This window comes from Dipodomys spectabilis, unplaced genomic scaffold (genome assembly GCF_019054845.1).
Source record: "Dipodomys spectabilis isolate Male_0828 unplaced genomic scaffold, ASM1905484v1 ptg000002l, whole genome shotgun sequence".
Classification (NCBI taxonomy): domain Eukaryota; kingdom Metazoa; phylum Chordata; class Mammalia; order Rodentia; family Heteromyidae; genus Dipodomys; species Dipodomys spectabilis.
In genome coordinates this window covers 3,606,997-3,625,336 of record NW_024870679.1, presented here as the reverse complement: position 1 = coordinate 3,625,336, position 18,340 = coordinate 3,606,997, and the positions used below count along the sequence as shown (strand labels likewise).

General features: G+C 45.7%; 2 protein-coding genes across 3 annotated transcripts in view; one reads left to right on the top strand and one right to left on the bottom strand.

The window, feature by feature from the left end:
• The window catches only part of LOC122108223 (glutathione S-transferase Mu 2), a 108,477-nt gene that overhangs the window by 73,916 nt on the left and 16,221 nt on the right, over positions 1 to 18,340 (top strand). The window contains exon 3 of the mRNA XM_042680251.1: positions 13,115 to 13,120. Coding sequence (XP_042536185.1) covers positions 13,115 to 13,120 — 6 coding nt within the window. The remainder of the gene's footprint in view (positions 1 to 13,114; positions 13,121 to 18,340) is intronic.
• LOC122108287 (glutathione S-transferase Mu 1-like) lies at positions 650 to 9,770 on the bottom strand. 2 transcript variants are annotated; one of them, XM_042680299.1, is made up of 8 exons: positions 9,660 to 9,770; positions 8,147 to 8,222; positions 7,782 to 7,846; positions 7,415 to 7,496; positions 7,212 to 7,312; positions 5,701 to 5,796; positions 5,506 to 5,616; positions 650 to 774 (listed from the first exon to the last, which is right to left on the bottom strand). In XM_042680299.1, the coding sequence occupies exons 1-8, from the start codon at positions 9,693 to 9,695 to the stop codon at positions 751 to 753; spliced, it is 591 nt and encodes a 196-aa protein (XP_042536233.1). In that variant the 5' UTR covers positions 9,696 to 9,770; the 3' UTR covers positions 650 to 750. The 2 variants fall into 2 exon arrangements, with proteins under 2 accessions (XP_042536233.1, XP_042536232.1); XM_042680298.1 differs by lacking the exon at positions 650 to 774 and adding an exon at positions 2,799 to 3,274.

Genomic DNA, 18,340 nt, shown 5'->3' with positions numbered 1-18,340 from the left:
TGGAACAAGTGAGCACCTTTCTTTGGAGGCCCCTTAGAAAGTGTCTTGTTGGGGCCTGACACGTGGCCTTGTATTTATGCATTTTCCTTCAGCCTGGAAAATAAGGGGGAATGCGGGGAATGAGTTTACAAGGACAGGCTGTTATGAAATAGGAAATAACTGAGCTAATGCAATAGCTAATGCATTGTTAGGATTGCAGTGAATAAACTCAGTGTGTCAATAATGATTTGAACTTTCAGTGCAAAGGTTGGAGTAGGGGTGGAGGAGGCCAGCAGAGGTCATCTCATCCATCTTTCCCACACTGGGGACAAAGCCTGGCCACAAGGAAATAATTGCCCTTTGGGACAGTACTGGGGAGGAGGGGGTTGCTGGAGCAGGGGGTAGGATAGAGGCACAAGATCATTGTGCTCCAAAAAAAAAAAAAAATCACAGCAAAGGACTCTATGCTTGTATTTAGCACTGAGATGAGGAGGACGAAGGGAGGAGGAGGCTGAAATAATATAAAAGAGTTTGCTTATCAAAGTTTGCCTGAAAGAGGGGTGGGTAGAAGAAAGAGAAATATAAGGCTTTGCAGAAGAGATGGAAGTAGAAAGAAGAAGCAGAAGGAAGACCTGGGCAGCACTCCAGAGAGCCCAGCAAGAGCCCAAGCTCTGATGGGTCCTCCCTTTGCATCTGAGCATTGCAGAGTTCTATTTGTTGGACCACTGGGCCATCTATGAAAACATAGGTCTTGGGAGGAAGCAGCTGGTCTTAGTAGACAGAGATCTTCAGACCCTGTGAGTAGGGGCGACCAGGGCTCAGATCTGCTGCCCACTGAACCAGGCAGCTTCCCTGGAAGAGTAGCATTTTCACAGAGATCAAACACTGGCAGCAACCCAGGCTGCTTAGCCCTCCAACTCGAGGAGGCCACTCACTAGACACTGTGCTCTAGCTGCCCCAGGTACAGCAAAGGAGGCACAAAACTAGGCAAATAGCAAAGAGTGATTTATTAGCTAAGTGGGATTAATCCTCAGGGGATGAAATGGGCAGCTCAAATAAGGATTGATGGTATGGAAGCTGGCAAGGGCTGGTGCTTTATCTAAAAGGGTGGGATTTCACTGCTTTTCCCTATGTCCCTCCCCAAATGGTCTGGTCAGTATACAGAGGCTGCCTGGTGGGGAGTGGGGTGTTGTGAGAAGCTATAGCTTCTGCATTCAATCCTCTGTGCCCTTCATTACATGCCCAATCTTGATATGAGAGAGGCTTGTCACAAAGGTTATAGAAGGACCCTTCATTGTTGACTCAGGGTGTGGCCATCTGAGGCTTGTAGCCCATGGCTTCTACTCATAATGAGCTGGCAGGCAATGCCAACAACATGACATTGCATTTTCAAAGGTTCCACTCAGCTATTCTGCAAGAGCCGTCCTGCCAGCACCACTGAGGAGACTTCTCATTGAGGTCCACTGAGGTTAAAAGACTTCCACACAGCTAGTGACACTTTGTCACCTCCTGTGTGCACAGACATGCTCCTTCTCGCCCAGGTTCCACCCCATGACTTGGCAAATCCTAGATGAGAAGGGACACCAAGAACAAGACCTACAGAGAAAGGTTGGGCAGGCTTCTCATGAGAGAAGAAAGTCCAAATTTCCCCACCTGATACCCGAGTCCAATCTCACTGCAACCCAACCTACCTCATCCACAGCCCTGACACATCAACCAGACCATAGCCTTTCAGTTCTGTTGGGGGAGTACTTTTCAGGATACAGAGTACACAGATGATTCCAACGGGTTCAAGGGAGGTCCAGCACTATCTGTACACAATGAGCCAGGCCCAGTGGCCCAGAGTGCTGTGTTCTCTATTGTCCCCCACTTTTCCTCCCCATGCTCAAGGTAGCTTTGGTACAATGCCCAAGGCTATGTACCTGGACCAGAACCAGAGCTGATGAGACCTTGCTGAGAAAGCACATTGTTTGCAAGGGGAGGGGAGAAGAGATAGATTCCAGGCTAATAAACACATTAGACTATTGCCTCAAATTTCCAAATCTCTAGTAACATAGTTTTAACTGGTATCAAATAAATGAACTCTTGGTGACCCATGATTAGCTGTGAGATGAGGCTGAGGCTGATGGTGATATTGTGCGCATATCTTTGCATTGTGTCTTATACAGAGATGACAGTAGTGGTGGGAAACACAAGCTCGTTGGGCTTCTAAAGAAAATCACAGCAAAGGTCTGTGCTTGGATTTAGCATTCAGATTAGGAAGAAGAAGAGAGGAAGAGGCTGAACTAAAGTGGGAGAGTCTGACAGAGAAAAGGAGTGAAAAAGAAGTATAAGTCAGGCATTGGTGGCTCATACCTACAATTCTAGCTGCTCAGGAGGCTGAGAGCTTAAGATCGCAATTTAAAGCCAGCCTGGAAAGAAAAGTCATCCCAAGACTTATCTCCAATTAAGCAAAGCCAAAAGTGGTACTGAGATTTGAGTGGTTGAGCCTTAGCCTTAAGCCAAAAAGGTCAGGGACACAGTCCAGGCCCTGGGTTCAAGCCCTAGAAGTAGCACACACATACACACACACACACACACACACACACACACACACACACACACACACACACACACACAAAGAAAATACCTGGAGACTTATAGCCATACCATAGATGAGGCAAGAAGGATGCTAAACTAACTCTCTGCTGGGGACTCACTACACTGCATCTCTGCACCCTTCCCCATCATCCAGCCCAGCTATGGACATCAGAACAGAGAACCTCAACTTCATCAACACAATCAGCCCAGAAAAACACAGGCAGTAATTACAACAGGACTCGTGTAGCTCAGGCTTTACTAGGCAGGGAAGGGGTCACACAGGACTGGAGGCCCAGGCCTATGCACCAGGTAGAGTTATCTTTCAGGCAATGTTGGGACTAGGGTCAGTCAAGCTCCTCCAATCAAGACAGAGGTTGTCTGGTTGGATTCAAAGCCAGGACTACAATTGGAGAGTGGGATGACTTTGCTGAAGAAATGGAGATCTGAAGCTTACAGAGGCTCACTTGCAGGTGGGCCTGAGTAGAAAAAGGAGATTATAGGCATTGCGGAGAAGGGAGTAGAAGGAGGGAGAAAGGATGGAGAAGACTGAGATAGCCATGTGGGGAGCCAGGTGAGAGGGCCAAGGGTGTAGACAGATCCTCTTTTTGAGTCTTGTCATTATACAGTCCTATTTGTTTCCCCACTTGGCTAGTTTTAAAAATAGGGGTTTGGAGAGGAAGCGGCTCGTCTTCATGTATGCAGAAATCTCCAGTCCCTGCAAGTGGGAGAGAAAAGGCAGGAGCTTAGGTTTGCTGCCCATTGGGCAGGAGCAGCCGCATGCAGGGACATCTACTAGAGTTTAAAATACGATGCAGGAAGTCCACCCAACTTATCCGAAGGGAGCCTGAATGATCAGAGACACAAACTACACGCGTGTTTTCTCATCTGAAGAGGTGAGACCTAACTCACAAACATATACAAAAACATACAAGACAAACTAACTAAACATAAAATACTCAGGGGAGGCATTCCAATGATGTAATGTCTTTGAACAACTAAACAACAGCTTACCAAAATAAATAACTGAAGCATGCTTTATAGGGTCAAGAGCAGGGCAAAGGTGGTCAATTACAGATGAATGGCAAAAGAAAGGGTGAATACAGTCATTCTAGTCAATGTACATATGTGAAAATGGAACCAGGACATTTAAGGGGATGGGTAGGGTTTGGAAAGATGGGGGAGAATGATGGAAGGGGTGACATTGATGAAGATCTATTTGCTGAACGGAAACCCCTTTGTACAATTACTTAAATGGAATTTTACAATCGTAATAATAATAATAATAATGAGAAAAATAAGGGAGCCTGAGGGAGACAGAGGTTATGCAACATTCTCCTTGGTGAATTCTCCAATGGTGAAGAAGCCAGCCAGGGCTTCCAACAGCCAGGATTGGTCATTCTGTGTTCTCTCTGTGCTTTTGCCTTCTTCTCTCCTACACAAGGCCTGTCTGCACACACACATCCCTTTTTCACGTTGAAGCTCTTGACTTAGAATGAAAAGGAAGGAGGATCTGGCAGAACAGCAGGACAGAGAACTTGCTTGTGCAGCTCCTGAGTGAGCCCAGATCTCACCCAGTGACTCAGCAAACCCTGATGACCAGTGCAGAGGAAGAAGCCAAACCACAAAGAAAGCACTAGCTGCTACAACTACTAATCTAAATCAGAAAGCTGACTCTTCCTCGCCCAGCACCCCAGTGTAATCCCCATGTGCTTAATCCACCTCAACTGCTGTCCAGAGAGCACAAGTTGAATAGCAATGAGACACATGGGGGTCTTCCTCACAAGGATCATTTCTAAAGGCTTGCTAGACTCCCAGACTGTCAACAGGCTAGGCCCACTGAGGCTCAGGCTATACTGTCATGTGCTCCACCACTCCTGAGGCATCACAGCCCCCCAGAACCAAAACCAGAACACACAGACACACACAGACACACACACACACAGACACAGACACACGCACACACACTACATTGCTTCATAGAGAAAGGAAAGTTAAATTCTTGGCTAAAATAAGTGTTGCACTGATGCTTGCAACATCCAAATCTGGAGTCAAGTAGGTTTTCTGGTGTCAGACAAGTAGACAAGTAGAGTGGAGCATGATTATGAGATGAGGCCAACACTGGGCTCCTCAGCATCCACATAGAACCAAATGTGCAATACAAACTATTCTGGCCCCTTCTGCTATACTCAGTCCCAGGATGGGGGACATCTTTGCATTTCATATTGATGAAAATGGTAAAGTATAGAGAGTAAATGAATGGGGGGTGCCCATTCATTGCACAGAGAGGACACATGAGATGGGAAAGAGAGGGAAAAGAATGAGAGGGTGGGAACAAGATATGAAGCAATTTAAACAATCCAAAACAAATTCCTCCAACAGGGCAGCCAAAATTCTAGTCAATCCAATACCAACCACAGACCTGGGGTCTTTGACCCAGTAAAGCCTCCTGCTGCAAAGCAGGTGTGAATATTGTCTGTGTCTTGGTATTTCCCATCTATCCCAACTCATCTCACTCTCCCAGTACTACCTGCTCACACCTTGCTAACTCTTCCTCCTTCTGCACATGGTCCTGGGCAGAAAACCCAGGTTGCACAAGGTTTGAGGCTTATTCCTTTTGCTACAAAACATGGACAGCCACTGGCTGCGGCCTATAGACTAAGGTAGAGGCTCACAGGGAGCCCAACACAGCCTTTCCTGGCACTGGGACCTTGAATGAGTGATTCACCCCCTCTACAGCCTCAGGTTCCTAATCTGTCCATCCTGTAGGAATGCTATAATGATCAACTTGGCTCAATAGATATACGATGCTAAGCACAGGGGCTGGCAGAAAGCCAGTGTTCAGTAAACCCTAGTTATTCTTCACTCAGCTCCAGGACTACGGAGGCATCATAGAAAGGAGGAAGGGAAGAAATTCATCCATGAGGAAGGAGGATTGGGGGGTGTCACCTCAAAGCGGGACATGAAGTCCTTCAGGTTGGGGAATGCATCCAGGCACTTGGGTTCAAACATTCGGTGCATATCAAGGACATCATAAGCCGGGAAATCTACAAAGGTGATCTGCAGAGACAGAATGAGTGGGCTGAACTCTCATATAAAGTGGAACAATAGAAGAGTTCTCCTCCCTGTGGTCTTCCTCTTTACCTTGTCCCCTGCAAACCATGGCCGCTTCCCCAGGAACTGGGAGAAATGCTTCATCTTGTCAGCGAGGCCCTCCAAGAACTCAGGCTTCAGCTTCTCCTGAGGCAGAAAACAGCTGTTACCATCTTTTGATACAAGCACCACCCCTCCACAACAGGCCAGTCTCAGAGGGACTAAGGAGACCTCAGCCTGGCACAGGTGAACAGCCACTAGCCCTGAGACCATGTCTGCATCAGTGCCCAAGGCTCATCAGCCATTAGTGAACTACTGTTGGGAACCAGAACTCTACCACCAGAGTTGTTGGAAAGTGATGCAAGAACACAATTCTGTCCTTGCATTTGCAATAATGCCCCAAAGGTGATCCTGTAGACAGACACTTGTGGGGCAGACTCTACTGTCAAAAGTGTCATGGAGGGGCTGGGAAGGTGGCTCAGTGGTAGAGTGCTTGCCTTGCATGCCTGAGACCCTGGTTCGATTCCTCAGCACCACATAAGCAAAAAGAAAAAAGCCGGAAGTGGTGCTGTGGCTCAAGTGGTAGAGCGCTAGCCTTGCACTGAAGAGCTGAGGTACAGCGCCCAGGCCCAGAGTTCAGGCCCCACTACTGCCCCCCCCCCAAAAAAAAAGTGTCATGGAGGCCAAAGAGGTTACAAAATTGCTAACATAGTAGGAGAGAAGACAGATTTCTACCTATGGGGTGGTTGAAGAATAGAAATGGTATTTGATTGGTGGATGATGTAGAGGAATGTTTGATGTTGAAAGAAAGGAGGAAAAGGAAAAGAGATGCTAAAACTGACCATGAGCTGCCTCTTAACTAAAGGTCCTGATTCATACTGATGTCAGGAGCACACTGGCAGAGTTCAGAAGACCAGAGTACATAATGTCCTCTTATCGTTTATTTATTTCTCATGCATTCCATAAACAGATAGATGGTGAGAACCAATGGGAGAAGAAGCCCATGACAAAGGTCAAAGTTGGAGAGAATTCAAGCATATGAATTGACTAGATAGAAATGTCCAACCAGCATAATGGATTCACAGGGTTCATTTGATAAATTTGAGAAGAGGGGTGGGAAGTGGGAGTAAAATTACCTGTTGGGAGGGATCCATTTGTTGACAGGATAGGAAAACTTGGAAATTCAATACCAAAAATTAGGTTAAGCTGGTTGCTAATGGCTCACAGCTGTAATCATAACTACTCAGGAGACTAAGATTTGAGAATTGTGGTTCAAAGCCATCCAGGGAAGGAAAGTCTGTGAGACCCTTATCTCCAATTAATCACTGAAAAAACTGCAGGTGGCACTGTGGCTCAAGTGGTAGGGCACTAGCTTTGAGCAAAAAAGAACTCAGGGACAACACCCAAACCCAGAGTTCAAGCCGCAGGATCAGGGAGGAGAAAAAAAAGGCGGGGGGGGGGGGGGGGTGGAATGCTCAAAATATTGGTACATAGGTAAACATAGACTTTATACTTTACTCCTTCTCCTGTCCTTCCCTGTTCCAGCCCTACTGGGTACTCACAAAGTCGGGATTGTAGCAGAACATGCCAAACTGTACACGGAAGTCCCAAGTCTGGTTCTCCAAAATGTCCACACGAATCTTCTCCTCCTCTGTCTCCCCACCTGCAGCCAAATAGATGCATCCTCTCCATCCCACCCAGCCAAGCCCAAGGAATGGCCACTACCCAGCCCCTACACACCCACCCTGCTGCCAGCCCCACTCACACAGGTTGTGCTTGCGAGCAATGTAGCGCAGGATGGCTTTGCTCTGGGTGATTTTGTGAGCTCCGTCAATCAAGTAGGGCAGCTGGATGGACAAGCAGGGAAGGTCACAAGGGGCCTAGGCCCCAGCAGCCTTTCCCTGGGTTAGGACAGAGATAGGGTCTGGCTCTCAGTGTGCCCGGCCATGGTGATCCCTACATAAACACACTGCAGAATGAATGTAAGAGCTGGGACATAGAGCATCATAGAAACACTGCATAGACTAGAATGAGAGTCCAGGAATAACTGATCCTGAAACCTCTGAATCGAACATGGTGATGAGTAAGGAACACCTGGAGTTTCCCTAGACCAGCCCTTCCCCTGCACCTACATTAGGGAAGTCCAGGCCCAGCTTGAATTTCTCACTCAGCCACTGGCTTCTGTCATAGTCAGGAGCTGTAGTGGACAAGATCAAGAGTAAATAAACCTCCCTGGGTCCAGCCTTCTTTTCCCAGGACCCCCTGGGGCAGTGGGTCTAGTCCTGTAGGCCAATCCAATTACAAAGGGACCCAGCCCTCCACTCCCAGCTTCCTGCAACGGAATACCAAACTGCATAGTTGTGGAGTTTAGGAAGAGGCAGGCCCAGAGTGCAGGTGGAGGAGGCCTGTGGAGCTGAGCAACAGGTGGACATTGTATGGGTATCTGGGTTCCACTGGGCAGGGGTTGGACAAGGGTCTGATGAAGAGCTGTCCTTACCATCCCCCATCGTGTATGTCTTCTCCTCATAGCTTGAGTCTGTGTATTCCAGGAGCAGGCGGATGGCGTGAGCCAGCTGCGAGAGACAGGTCAGATAGAGAGCTATATAACTTCACTTCCTCCAGGTGGTTCAGCCTACACCTAACAATATACTCACATGTTCATGACGTATGGTACATATGGTACACAACACCACACACACACACACACACACACACACACACACACACACACACACACACACACTTGTGTAAGCACCAGAGTGCTGAGAGGTACAAGCAGAAAAATCCAGCAAGAATTGTTGGTGGGAGTGTAAACTTGTTCAACCACTTTGGAAAGTAGTATGGAGGTTCCTCAAAAGATTCCACATAGAGCTCCCCTATGACCCAGCAATCCCACTTTGGGGCATTTATCTAAATGATCACAAACAAGACCATACTAAAGCTACCAGCACAACTATGTTTATTGCAGCATTATTTACCATAGCTAAGATATGGAGCCAACCCAGATGCCCCTCAGTAGATGAATGGATCAAGAAAATGTGGTATATATACACAATGGAATTCTATGCCTCCATCAGAAAGAATGACATTGCCCCATTTGTTAGGAAATGGAAAGACTTGGAAAAAATTATATTAAGTGAAGTAAGGCAGGCCCAAAGAAACATAGCACCCCCCCCCCCCAGTTTCCCTTATTTGCAATAACTAGTATAAGTCTGAGACAAACAGAAACAGCCAGATAAGTTGATGTTAGGCAAAATGAACCCCAAGATAAGGACTCAAATGTTTTTTTTTTGGGGGGGTCCGGTCATGGGGCCTGAACTCTGGGCCTGGGCCTGTCCCTCAGCTCTTCAGCTCAAGGCTAGCGCTCTACCACTTGAGCCACAGTGCCACTTCCGGCTTTTTTTCTTTTTTGCTTATGTGGTGCTGAGGAATCGAACCCAGGGCCTCATGCATGCAAGGCAAGCGCTCTACCACCTAGCCACCTTCCCAGCCCCTCAAATTTTTTTTTTTCTTGTTTGCAATTGTTTCTAACACATTTATAAGATGATTTCTTTGTTGCTTTGTATGTCCCTCTCCCAGGATATAACCCCTGCTTTCACTGTATTTGATGTTGGTATAATTTGTGGAGAGGAAGGGAAGAAACAAATTGTTTAAATAAGGATACAGGTGGACCCATTGCAACAATGAGATGTACAAGACAGTTATGTGGAAAAACGAACTTTACAACTTTGGCATGGGAGGTAGGGGGAGGGGGGATATTAGGGGAGATGGGAAGGGATGGGAAAGGGAAACAAAGGAGGAGGTAACAATGCTTGATAAGAAATGTACTTGTTACCTTGCTCATGTAACTATAACCCCTGTACAGTATTTTCACAATAAAAAATAAATTTAAAAAAAAGAAAGAAAAATCCAGCAAGACATCAGAAGTTCTATGTTCTAGAATCCTCTCCTGGCAGCATTCTCATCAATTCATTCCCACCCTATCCTTGCACCCAATGCTCCTTGCTTACCCCACGGATGTCCCAGTAACCCAGTGTCACAGCCATAGTGCTCCAAGGGTACTGTGACTGAGCCTAGTGGTCTCAAAAAGCACAGGGCTGCGACTTTTTATTTCTGAGCAAGGCCAGGCAGGGCCCAGGACTCTGCTTCCTGGTCTGCCCCCCCCCATGCACCGCCCACCCCATGCTCCGCCCACCCCATTTGGCCTAGAAGCCTCTTGGCAAAGTCACCTGGAAAGGAGCCAGTATCTCTAAGGCAGGAGAGAGAAAGAATAGTGCTGTGTCACCCTCCAGGGTTCAGGAATCCAAGTGTGGGTTCCCAGGAACCCACCAGCCATCCTGTTCCCCAACCCCACCAGTGGACCCCTGTGCCCCTTGCTTGGGCAAGTTCTCAAGTGTAAATTTCAAGTTCATAGTGAAGGGTTATGAGGCAGCGACCATTTGTTGCTTGTTTAAACTAAACCGAAGATCAGCAAATTCTGTCTAGCAGAGCAACACGTGGTGATAATCCAAACACCTGGTTGGTTGTGTGCCTTAAAACCCTGCAAATCCTTAGCTCAGGGCCCTCCTCCTAGGCTCTGCTGTGTCAGAGTGTAGGATGAGGCCCGAGCTGTAGCCCATCTAAATAAAACTTTAAAACAGCTGTAAAGTCTGACTTTCAGTGGTCTTCTTGGTGGGGGTCCTGCAACCTGGGCACAACATATTAGTGGGGGCTTGCCCAGGATTTCCCCAAAGGCCCCCCAAGACCTCAGACTCCAAAGGTAAACAGCGCTGTCTTTGTTAATTTGTCTTGTCCTGTCGTTGTCTGTCTGTACTTTTGTTTTCCTTTGTGAGCACGGCTGCTCTGATTCATATTGTGTAAAGGGTTGTCGAAGCGGATGCGCTTGCATGACAACCCTGGAGGAACTGGGAGATGTCCCAGATCCTCTTGTGTGTGTGGGTGGGGAGTGTCCTTGGAACCCGGCCGTGTGAATTGTGGGGCGGGGGTCGGTTAGGTGTTGGGTTGGAACTGACCAAGAGGGTCTCCTAACTGAGGCCCAACTCGCCCACTGTGGGGTCCGCTCCTTCTGCTGTGGGGCGGGGGTGTGGAACCCTGCCGTGACAGGAGTCAGTGGACCAATTCGGGAGATCTCCACTTCATAACTGTCAGGCCTGGGTGTGTTTTGTTTGTACCGTTTATTGTTTTGGACTGTACGACTGACAGGACTGGAAACCATGGGCAACACTCCATCTAGCCCTCTAGACTTACAAAAAGAAACTGAGAAAGAGGAAAAGAAATTGTACCCCCCGTTTTTCAGGGTGATAACTTGGAAGAAGAAATGTTTCCTCCCCCATATTCCCCTTCCCAGGTTCCTTTTGTAGAACCTGAGAATGATCAAGAGGAGGAGGGAGCTATAGAACCAGCAGCCGAAACCTCGGCACCTGCCCTTAAAGTTTCTGAGGGGCCAGTCACTCGACAACGCCATTGGGATCAACCCCCCTTCTAACGCAGCTGTTTTTCCCTTACGCGCTATAGGTCCTGTGGATGCGGATGGTCAACAGCAACTCCAGTATTGGCCATTTTCTACCAGTGATCTATACAATTGGCACATCCAAAATGCCCCATTTTCTGAGGAATCCCAGGATTTAATTCGTTTGCTTGAAACTGTAAAGCCGAATTTGGAAATCCTTACCCAAAAGACCACCAGAGACCGTCACCAATGTAAAAGCAAAGGAGTCTTTATTGCAAGTTTGAGCTTGGTCCCCCCGCAAACACGGCAGCAGCCCATGACACTGAAAGGCCCCGAGCCCAGGGTTACAGCACTTTTTATACACTTTTTTTAGGGAAGGCAGGGGCTTTGCATACATCATAACTTCTTGTAACAAATGACTACAAACCGCGGGAAAATCATAAAACAACTCTATAGTATGACTGGCGCACTACAAAGCGCTAAAGGACCAGAAACAAGTTGTTGGTTAGATCAAGGGGGCTGACTTACTTTAAACTGGTTGGCTTGCACCACAGGGGAGTCTCAAGAGGATAGGTGCTAAACTGCTGGGTGTCTGGTTTAGATAATGGTCACCAGACCCCAGGAGGGGCTGTTCTGGGATTTCAGATATGGTAATTCCAGGCATTGGGGCTGAAGTGGGTAAAGGGTTAAGTTGCAGAACTGAAATGAGGGTCTTAAGTGAAATGGAGTTGCTTAAGTTCCTCATTCTCTTCTCTTGTAGCATCAGGGGCCAATCATGGTCCCATAATTGGCACAGTCTTTTATATTTACAGTTTGGTACTGGGATCTCAGAACTAATAGACGGATTGCACTGATCTTTTTCTTTTACAAAGGACACCAGTCTGTTGAGTATACAAGGTCCGATTGTGAGTAACAAAATTAACAGTACCAAAGGCCCTTACATTTTCTTCCACCAGTACTGACTCCGTATATCACAGCTAACTTAATTTTATACCAGCTGTACTTGTAAGCTCCAATTTTAAGACATACTCATACCGTTTGCTACTTAAACTTTCTGAGGTTTGTGGTCTTTACAAACATTTTAAGACAATCCTTTTTAAATCCTTTTTTATCCAGAGGAGACCACTTTTTCCTCAATTCCTTTCCCAAGGCTTTCTTTACTACCCTCCTCTTCTTTACAATTCCTTGAGCTTCTTTGTGGCTAGAGTTCAAAACTGCCCAATTTTCCTTTGGCTTGTGGAACCAAGTTATCTCAGAATGGCCTTAAGGCACCACTGGGATACAGAAGCTTGCTAGATTTTAAGGCTAAGAGTAAGGCTGGGTCTCAAAAAAAAATCTCTCTTTTATCTTTAACCCACACCTGGGAGGAAGCAGATTATTACCAAACCAGAGCCAAACTAGGCTGTGACCCTGAAGTGCCTAAGGCAGGCCAGTGGATATCCTTGCCCCCAATATTCACTGTGGGAGTAGAGAGGGTTTCTGGATATCACCAAAAGAATGTCCCACAAGATCTTAGTTTTAGCAGCTTTCAACGGGGAAGCAGTTTCAGGTGATGGAATCAGGCAGGAGTTCAGTCTTTTACCACGGTGAAGGTGGGTCTTGGTGATGATGTAGATTTCCTCCAGGTGATTATCAGGCTGTCCTTGAGCTTTACCCATTAGGGTGTGCAGCTGCAGCTGCTGCAGCAGCAGGGTCTCTCAGTGGCTCCAAGGGACTGTCACACCTCATGCTGGGCTGCAAATTCCTACACAGACTGGTTAAGGATACAAGTAATACATAGGCTTGGCAGGCTATGACCCCACTAGTTTTCTTTTCTTTTTCTTTTCTTTTTCACTAGACAAGTATTTTCACCTTTATTTTGATAGTTGGTCCTCTTTTACACTACAGGATATTCTTGGGAAAATGTGCTCCAGGCTGACCACAACTGCAGAATATTGTGGTTTGATCTGTCATAAGAGAAGGAAAGAAGGGGAACCTGTTTTATGGTGGTGAGTTGAAAATGAACATTTTTCACAGTCAACCTTGAAAAGCAATCTTTTTTTTTTTTTTCAAGACTATTTAGACAATAGCCCAGGACAATTTACCAAGATGACAACTTTTTAAACTAGATAGTTCTTTTAATAAGGCTAGGATTTTTTAGGCAGACATAGAGGGCTCAGGCCTGCACTACTATTTTCCATGCCTTTTCCTTCTGTCTATTTTGCCACATTTTTTTTAAAGTGACTCTGGTCCCTTGTTCTTAAAAGGGGAAGATGGGTGAAGATTCATCTTCTGTAACTTCTTCAAGCTGACTCAGGGGTGTTGATCCTACCTAGCCAGGAACCTATATAACCCTAGCCTATTTTACAAAGAGGTTAGGGTTAAATGTCATTAAGGACAATATTTTAACTTTTGACAAATGCACAAACCTTTTCTCTGGCTACAGCAGTATAGCTTGTTTAGCACTCTGGTTTGCAAAACCATCTTTCTGGATGGCTTGGGAATGTGATCTCTAATGATGCTAACAATGCCTGAGTTACCTATATAGGCCTTCAGGCAGATATCAGTAGAAACACACTCTCAGGTTTACAAACTTTTTTCCTGAGCAGATGAATTTCGTGTAGCTGGTGTCAGCTCAAAAGTTACTGTCAACAAAAAAAAAAGAAAAGAAAAAAAAAAAGTTAGTGCCAATTAGAATTTTTGGCACATATAAGGGTTGGGATTTAAACTATCCCCCACATTTTATAACTTTAGCTTTTTACTACTATCACAGAGGATGGTAAGGTCCTGTCCCTTACAAGGTAGATAGTCATGGACATTAGTCATGCTTACAAACTATCTTTTCATGACCTCCTGGCTATGACCAATTCTTGAAGGACCATGCACAAATAACTCTAAGATCTGACATTTCTGCCATCCAAGCAGTGGCTTACTGCCTCTGGATGCTCCTCCATTGCTCTTGTCCCAGGAGTGTCTTCTCAACACTGGGATAAATGCCTCATTGGCATTTCCCTTAGCTGGTCGCTGGACTTGAACTCGGGCCTGAGCACTGTCCCTCAGCTCTCCAGCTCAAGGCTAGCACTCTGCCACTTTGAGTTCCAAAGCATCTCTGCTTGCTCTTTCAGCACTCTGCTGGCTGAGTAGAGGTGACAGTCTCACAGGGACCTTTTTCTGCCCGGGCTGGCTTTGAACCAGTTTGCAGATCAATGAGTCTTATAAAAGGCCACTTTACTCCAATTAAAAGCAACAAGGTGGTCAACATAGAAGTAGCTTTTAAGCATGATCTTACCTGAAACTTATTAAGAGCCAAAGTTACATCTGACAAACTTGTAAGAATCCTCTGTGCTTTGCTCTGGGCTTGCTGGAAACTGTTAAAAGAAAAAAACCTGTAAGAGCAAACTGGAATAGCAATTATTTTGGTAATCCTAATTTTTTCTTTGTGTACTGAGGCAAATGCTAAGAACAATTTTACTCTTGAACTTTTTTTTTTTTTAGGGTCCAGTCGTGGGGCCTGAACTCTGGATCTGGGCGCTGTCCCTCAGCTCTTCAGCTCAAGGCTAACGCTCTACCACTTGAGCCATAGCTCCACTTCTGGCTTTTTTCTTTTTGCTTATGTGGTAATGAGGAATTGAACCCAGGGTCTCATGCATGCAAGGCAAGCGCTCTACCACTGAGCCACCTTCCCAGCCCAAAAGACAGATGCCCAACGTGGGGCTTGAATAAACTTTATATCCAAAAATCCATTTCCAATTTTTTAATCTCCTTTAATACTTTGTACTTCAGTTTTCATTTGTGTTTTGAAAAGATCCCTTGAAATCTTGAGGCCAAGTTTCACTCATTGTCTCTTGGCTGCTTGTTTTAAAACAGATACACATTAAAACTTTTAAACTCAAATGACAGTTTTTCCTTAATGCAAGAATTACAATCACCATCACTGTACCAAGAAGCTAGACTTAACACCTTTATGACTTTTAAAAACATATCCTACTTGTAGAACATCATTGAAAGCAAGTCACATTAAACAAATAAGCTTTTTAACCCTTTTTAAGGTCTTTTCAATTTTAATTTTAATACATCCAAGGGGCAGTTTTAGCAATATTAACCAGATCATCACATCACTAATTTTTACTATCTTGTTTCCAGTGTTTATCTGCAGGGAAAAGGGACAGAACAACGATGGGCCACTCGGCCCCTCCTATGGAGTGGGCACACACCCAATCCGACTCTTTAGGGTTAGATGAACTGCGTTTGTGCCAGCTTGCCCTCTTTCACCATGTGTGGACTCCTCCCAGGGCCTGTCCCACCATCTGTGGATTTCCCCCAGGGCCTGTCCCACCATGCATGACCAGCTGAACTGCACTTCTGCCAGTTCACCCCTCACCCCTCAAGATAGTCCTTCTGTTGGCTTCTAAGTTTTTTTTCCCTTTCTTTTCTCTTGGTTCTCAAATGAAATAGACAGTTTTAGACAGCCAACAGGTAATGTCTTTGACAGTGTTAAACTAATCTTTACACTTAAATTTCTATTATTTATCCCCAAATTTTAATCAAAGGAACTAAATCTCAGTCAGTGCATTTTTGTTAAGCCAGATAACCTGATTACAGTATAAACAGCCTTATGCCTTTAAAAATATTAGATTTTAAAATACCAGGTTTTCTAATTTTTAAGTTAAAGAATCCTTTAAAAAAAACTTTTAAAACAATGTGAAAATTCTTTAAAATTTTTTTTGGTCATGTCCAAACCTCAGAATCTTTTAAATTTGACACTTAAACTCACCCCATTGTTACAACATGCTGACAATTCTTATCTCGAACATGTTCACAAACACATACAAAACACTTGTACAGATCTTAAAGTGCGCAAAAATCAAAATCAGTTGTACATACATTTTCTAAAGTTTTTAAACAAAAATTTAAGACAGTATTTCTTTTAAACTAAGTACCTTTGTTGAGCTTCATTTTCCCAGAGCTTGCTTATTTAGCAAGGCAATTCACCAATGGGTCTTTTGAATCCCTTCTGTTGGAGGAGGGCTGGGGGAGGGGGTCACTGAAGCTAAACTGGCCTGATTTTTTTTTGGGGGTGGGAGGGTTCCGTCATGGGGCCTGAACTCTGGGCCTGGGCGCTGTCCCTCAGCTCTTCAGCTCAAGGCTAGCGCTCTACCACTTGAGCCACAGCACCGCTTCCGGCTTTTTTCTTTTTTCTTATGTGGTGCTGAGGAATTGAAGTCAGGGTCTCAGGCATGTAAGGCAAGCGCTCTACCACTGAGCCACCTTCCCAGCCCTGATTTTTTTTTTAAATCCAATTTTAGACAAGAGCACTTTTCAAATTGTTACATTATCAGGTCTGGCTGAAAAGTCCAAACCAGGCACACAGCCATCTACACCCTCACTGCTGCCAGCCTCCACAAGGAGAAAATGCAGCCTGAGGCTTGAAGGGAACCAAACTAGTCCAGCAACCTTCCATGCCTCACAGGGAGGGGAACTTTTAGTCCTACAGAGCTGTTCAAATAAATAACAAAAACACAAACACAAAAACCAAGGATCCACATTTAAAACTGGTACCAATTCTAAAACAGAACTAGACAAGACAACAACCAAAGGCTGAGTTGGGGACTAATGGGCCCCCAGTTTATCTCTACCAGAACTCTGTGCTGTTTTCACTCAGCAAGCTGAATCCAGAGTCTGTTGAGTGAGCCTGCTATGCTCACTCAGACCTTCTCTACCCCAGGAAACAGAACAGAAAACACACCGAAGTAAACAAGACAGACAAGTGGCCACAAAGACAAAATCAGGTCTCAGTGAATGGGGCAATATCTCAAATCCACTTACCAGGGGACCCAAACCCCCTCTACTCATTCTAGAGGATTTTTCTTTTAGATTCTTGCAAACGTTGACCCAGGGGCCTTCCAAGGCAGAGGAGAATTCCCAGTCATCTTGGGGCAAGGGAAAGAAGTCCCTAGCGGCCATCCCCTCAGACTGACAGGTTCTTCTCCATGCTCAGACCCCCCTGGGCCAATGCCTGAGGCTAAGATCTTGCTGGGCCACTTGCAGGTGGTCAGTGACAGTTTCATAATTGACAAAGAAGCAAGTTACAAAAGCAGAACCAGCAGAGTATTAGAAGAATTTCACCAAGTCTTCCCAGCCCTTCTTTACATGTACATGTAGTCTGGCCAACTAAAATGTCCAGCACTAATCTAGCAAACAAACAGGAATAAGCAAGTTATAAAATCAAGGTTATGACACAAAAAACAGTCAGCAAACGCCGTGTGTTATTAACCTTCAAGAGTCAGGGGAGGGAGAGGACAGGACAATGGAAACAAGCACAAATTTTCCAGGGGGAGACTGGTCTGGTTAGTTTCCTGCGGAAAATCAGAAGTAAATATCATGAACAGTGGTCTCAGGGCAAGGAAGAAACATAATTACGACAGATAGACGACACGAAATGAAAGCGCTGCGCGGTGTGGAAAGTCTAGCAGGTGCCAGAGAAAATCTATCTCCAGTAGACAACAATCCACTCAGATGTGGCCACTCTGGTTCAGGTGTGGAAAGTCAAGCAGGTGCCAGAGAAAAATCTCCAGCAGACAACAATCCGAGGGAACGGGGACATCTCCCACAGACCCCTGTCAGTGGCCTTATAGTGCGTCCACGAAGACCCTTTGCCGACCAGACAGACACCTAGGTTTTCAGATTCAGACAAAGACAGAATGGCAATGCCTCAGACATACCGGCCAGGTTTCTCACGACTTCTTGGTTAAGGCATCTGGGTGGGCTTGGGAGGGATTCCCGGCCAATGCACCAAATGTAAAGCTGAATTCGGAAATCCTTACCCAAAAGACCTCCAGAGACTGTCACCAATGTAAAAGCAAAGGAGTCTTTATTGCAAGCTCGAGCTTGGTCCCCCCGCAAACACGGCAGCAGCCCATGACACTGAGAGGCCCTGAGCCCAGGGTTACAGCACTTTTTATACACTTTTTTTAGGGAAGGCAGGGGCTTTGCATACATCATAACTTCTTGTAACAAATGACTACAAACCGTGGGAAAATCATAAAACAACTCTATAGTATGATTGGCACACTACAAAGCGGGAAAGGACCAGAAACAAGTTGTTGGTTAGATCAAGGAGGCTGACATACTTTAAACTGGTTGGCTTGCACCACAGGGGAGTCTCAAGAGGATAGGTGCTAAACTGCTGGGTGTCTGCTTTAGATAATGGTCACCAGACCTTAGGAGGGGCTGTTCTGGGATTTCAGATATAGTAATTCCAGG

Bases quoted from the DNA above. Each gene is read 5' to 3' on its own strand.
- LOC122108287 (XM_042680298.1), bottom strand. From the start codon at position 9,695: ATGGCTGTGACACTGGGTTACTGGGACATCCGTGGG. The intron at 7,497-7,781 runs GTAGGTGCAGGG...TTGTCCATCCAG, and splicing joins TGGGCCTGGACTTCCCTAAT to CTGCCCTACTTGATTGACGG. The intron at 5,797-7,211 runs GTGAGTACCCAG...TTTCTGCCTCAG, and splicing joins TCTGCTACAATCCCGACTTT to GAGAAGCTGAAGCCTGAGTT.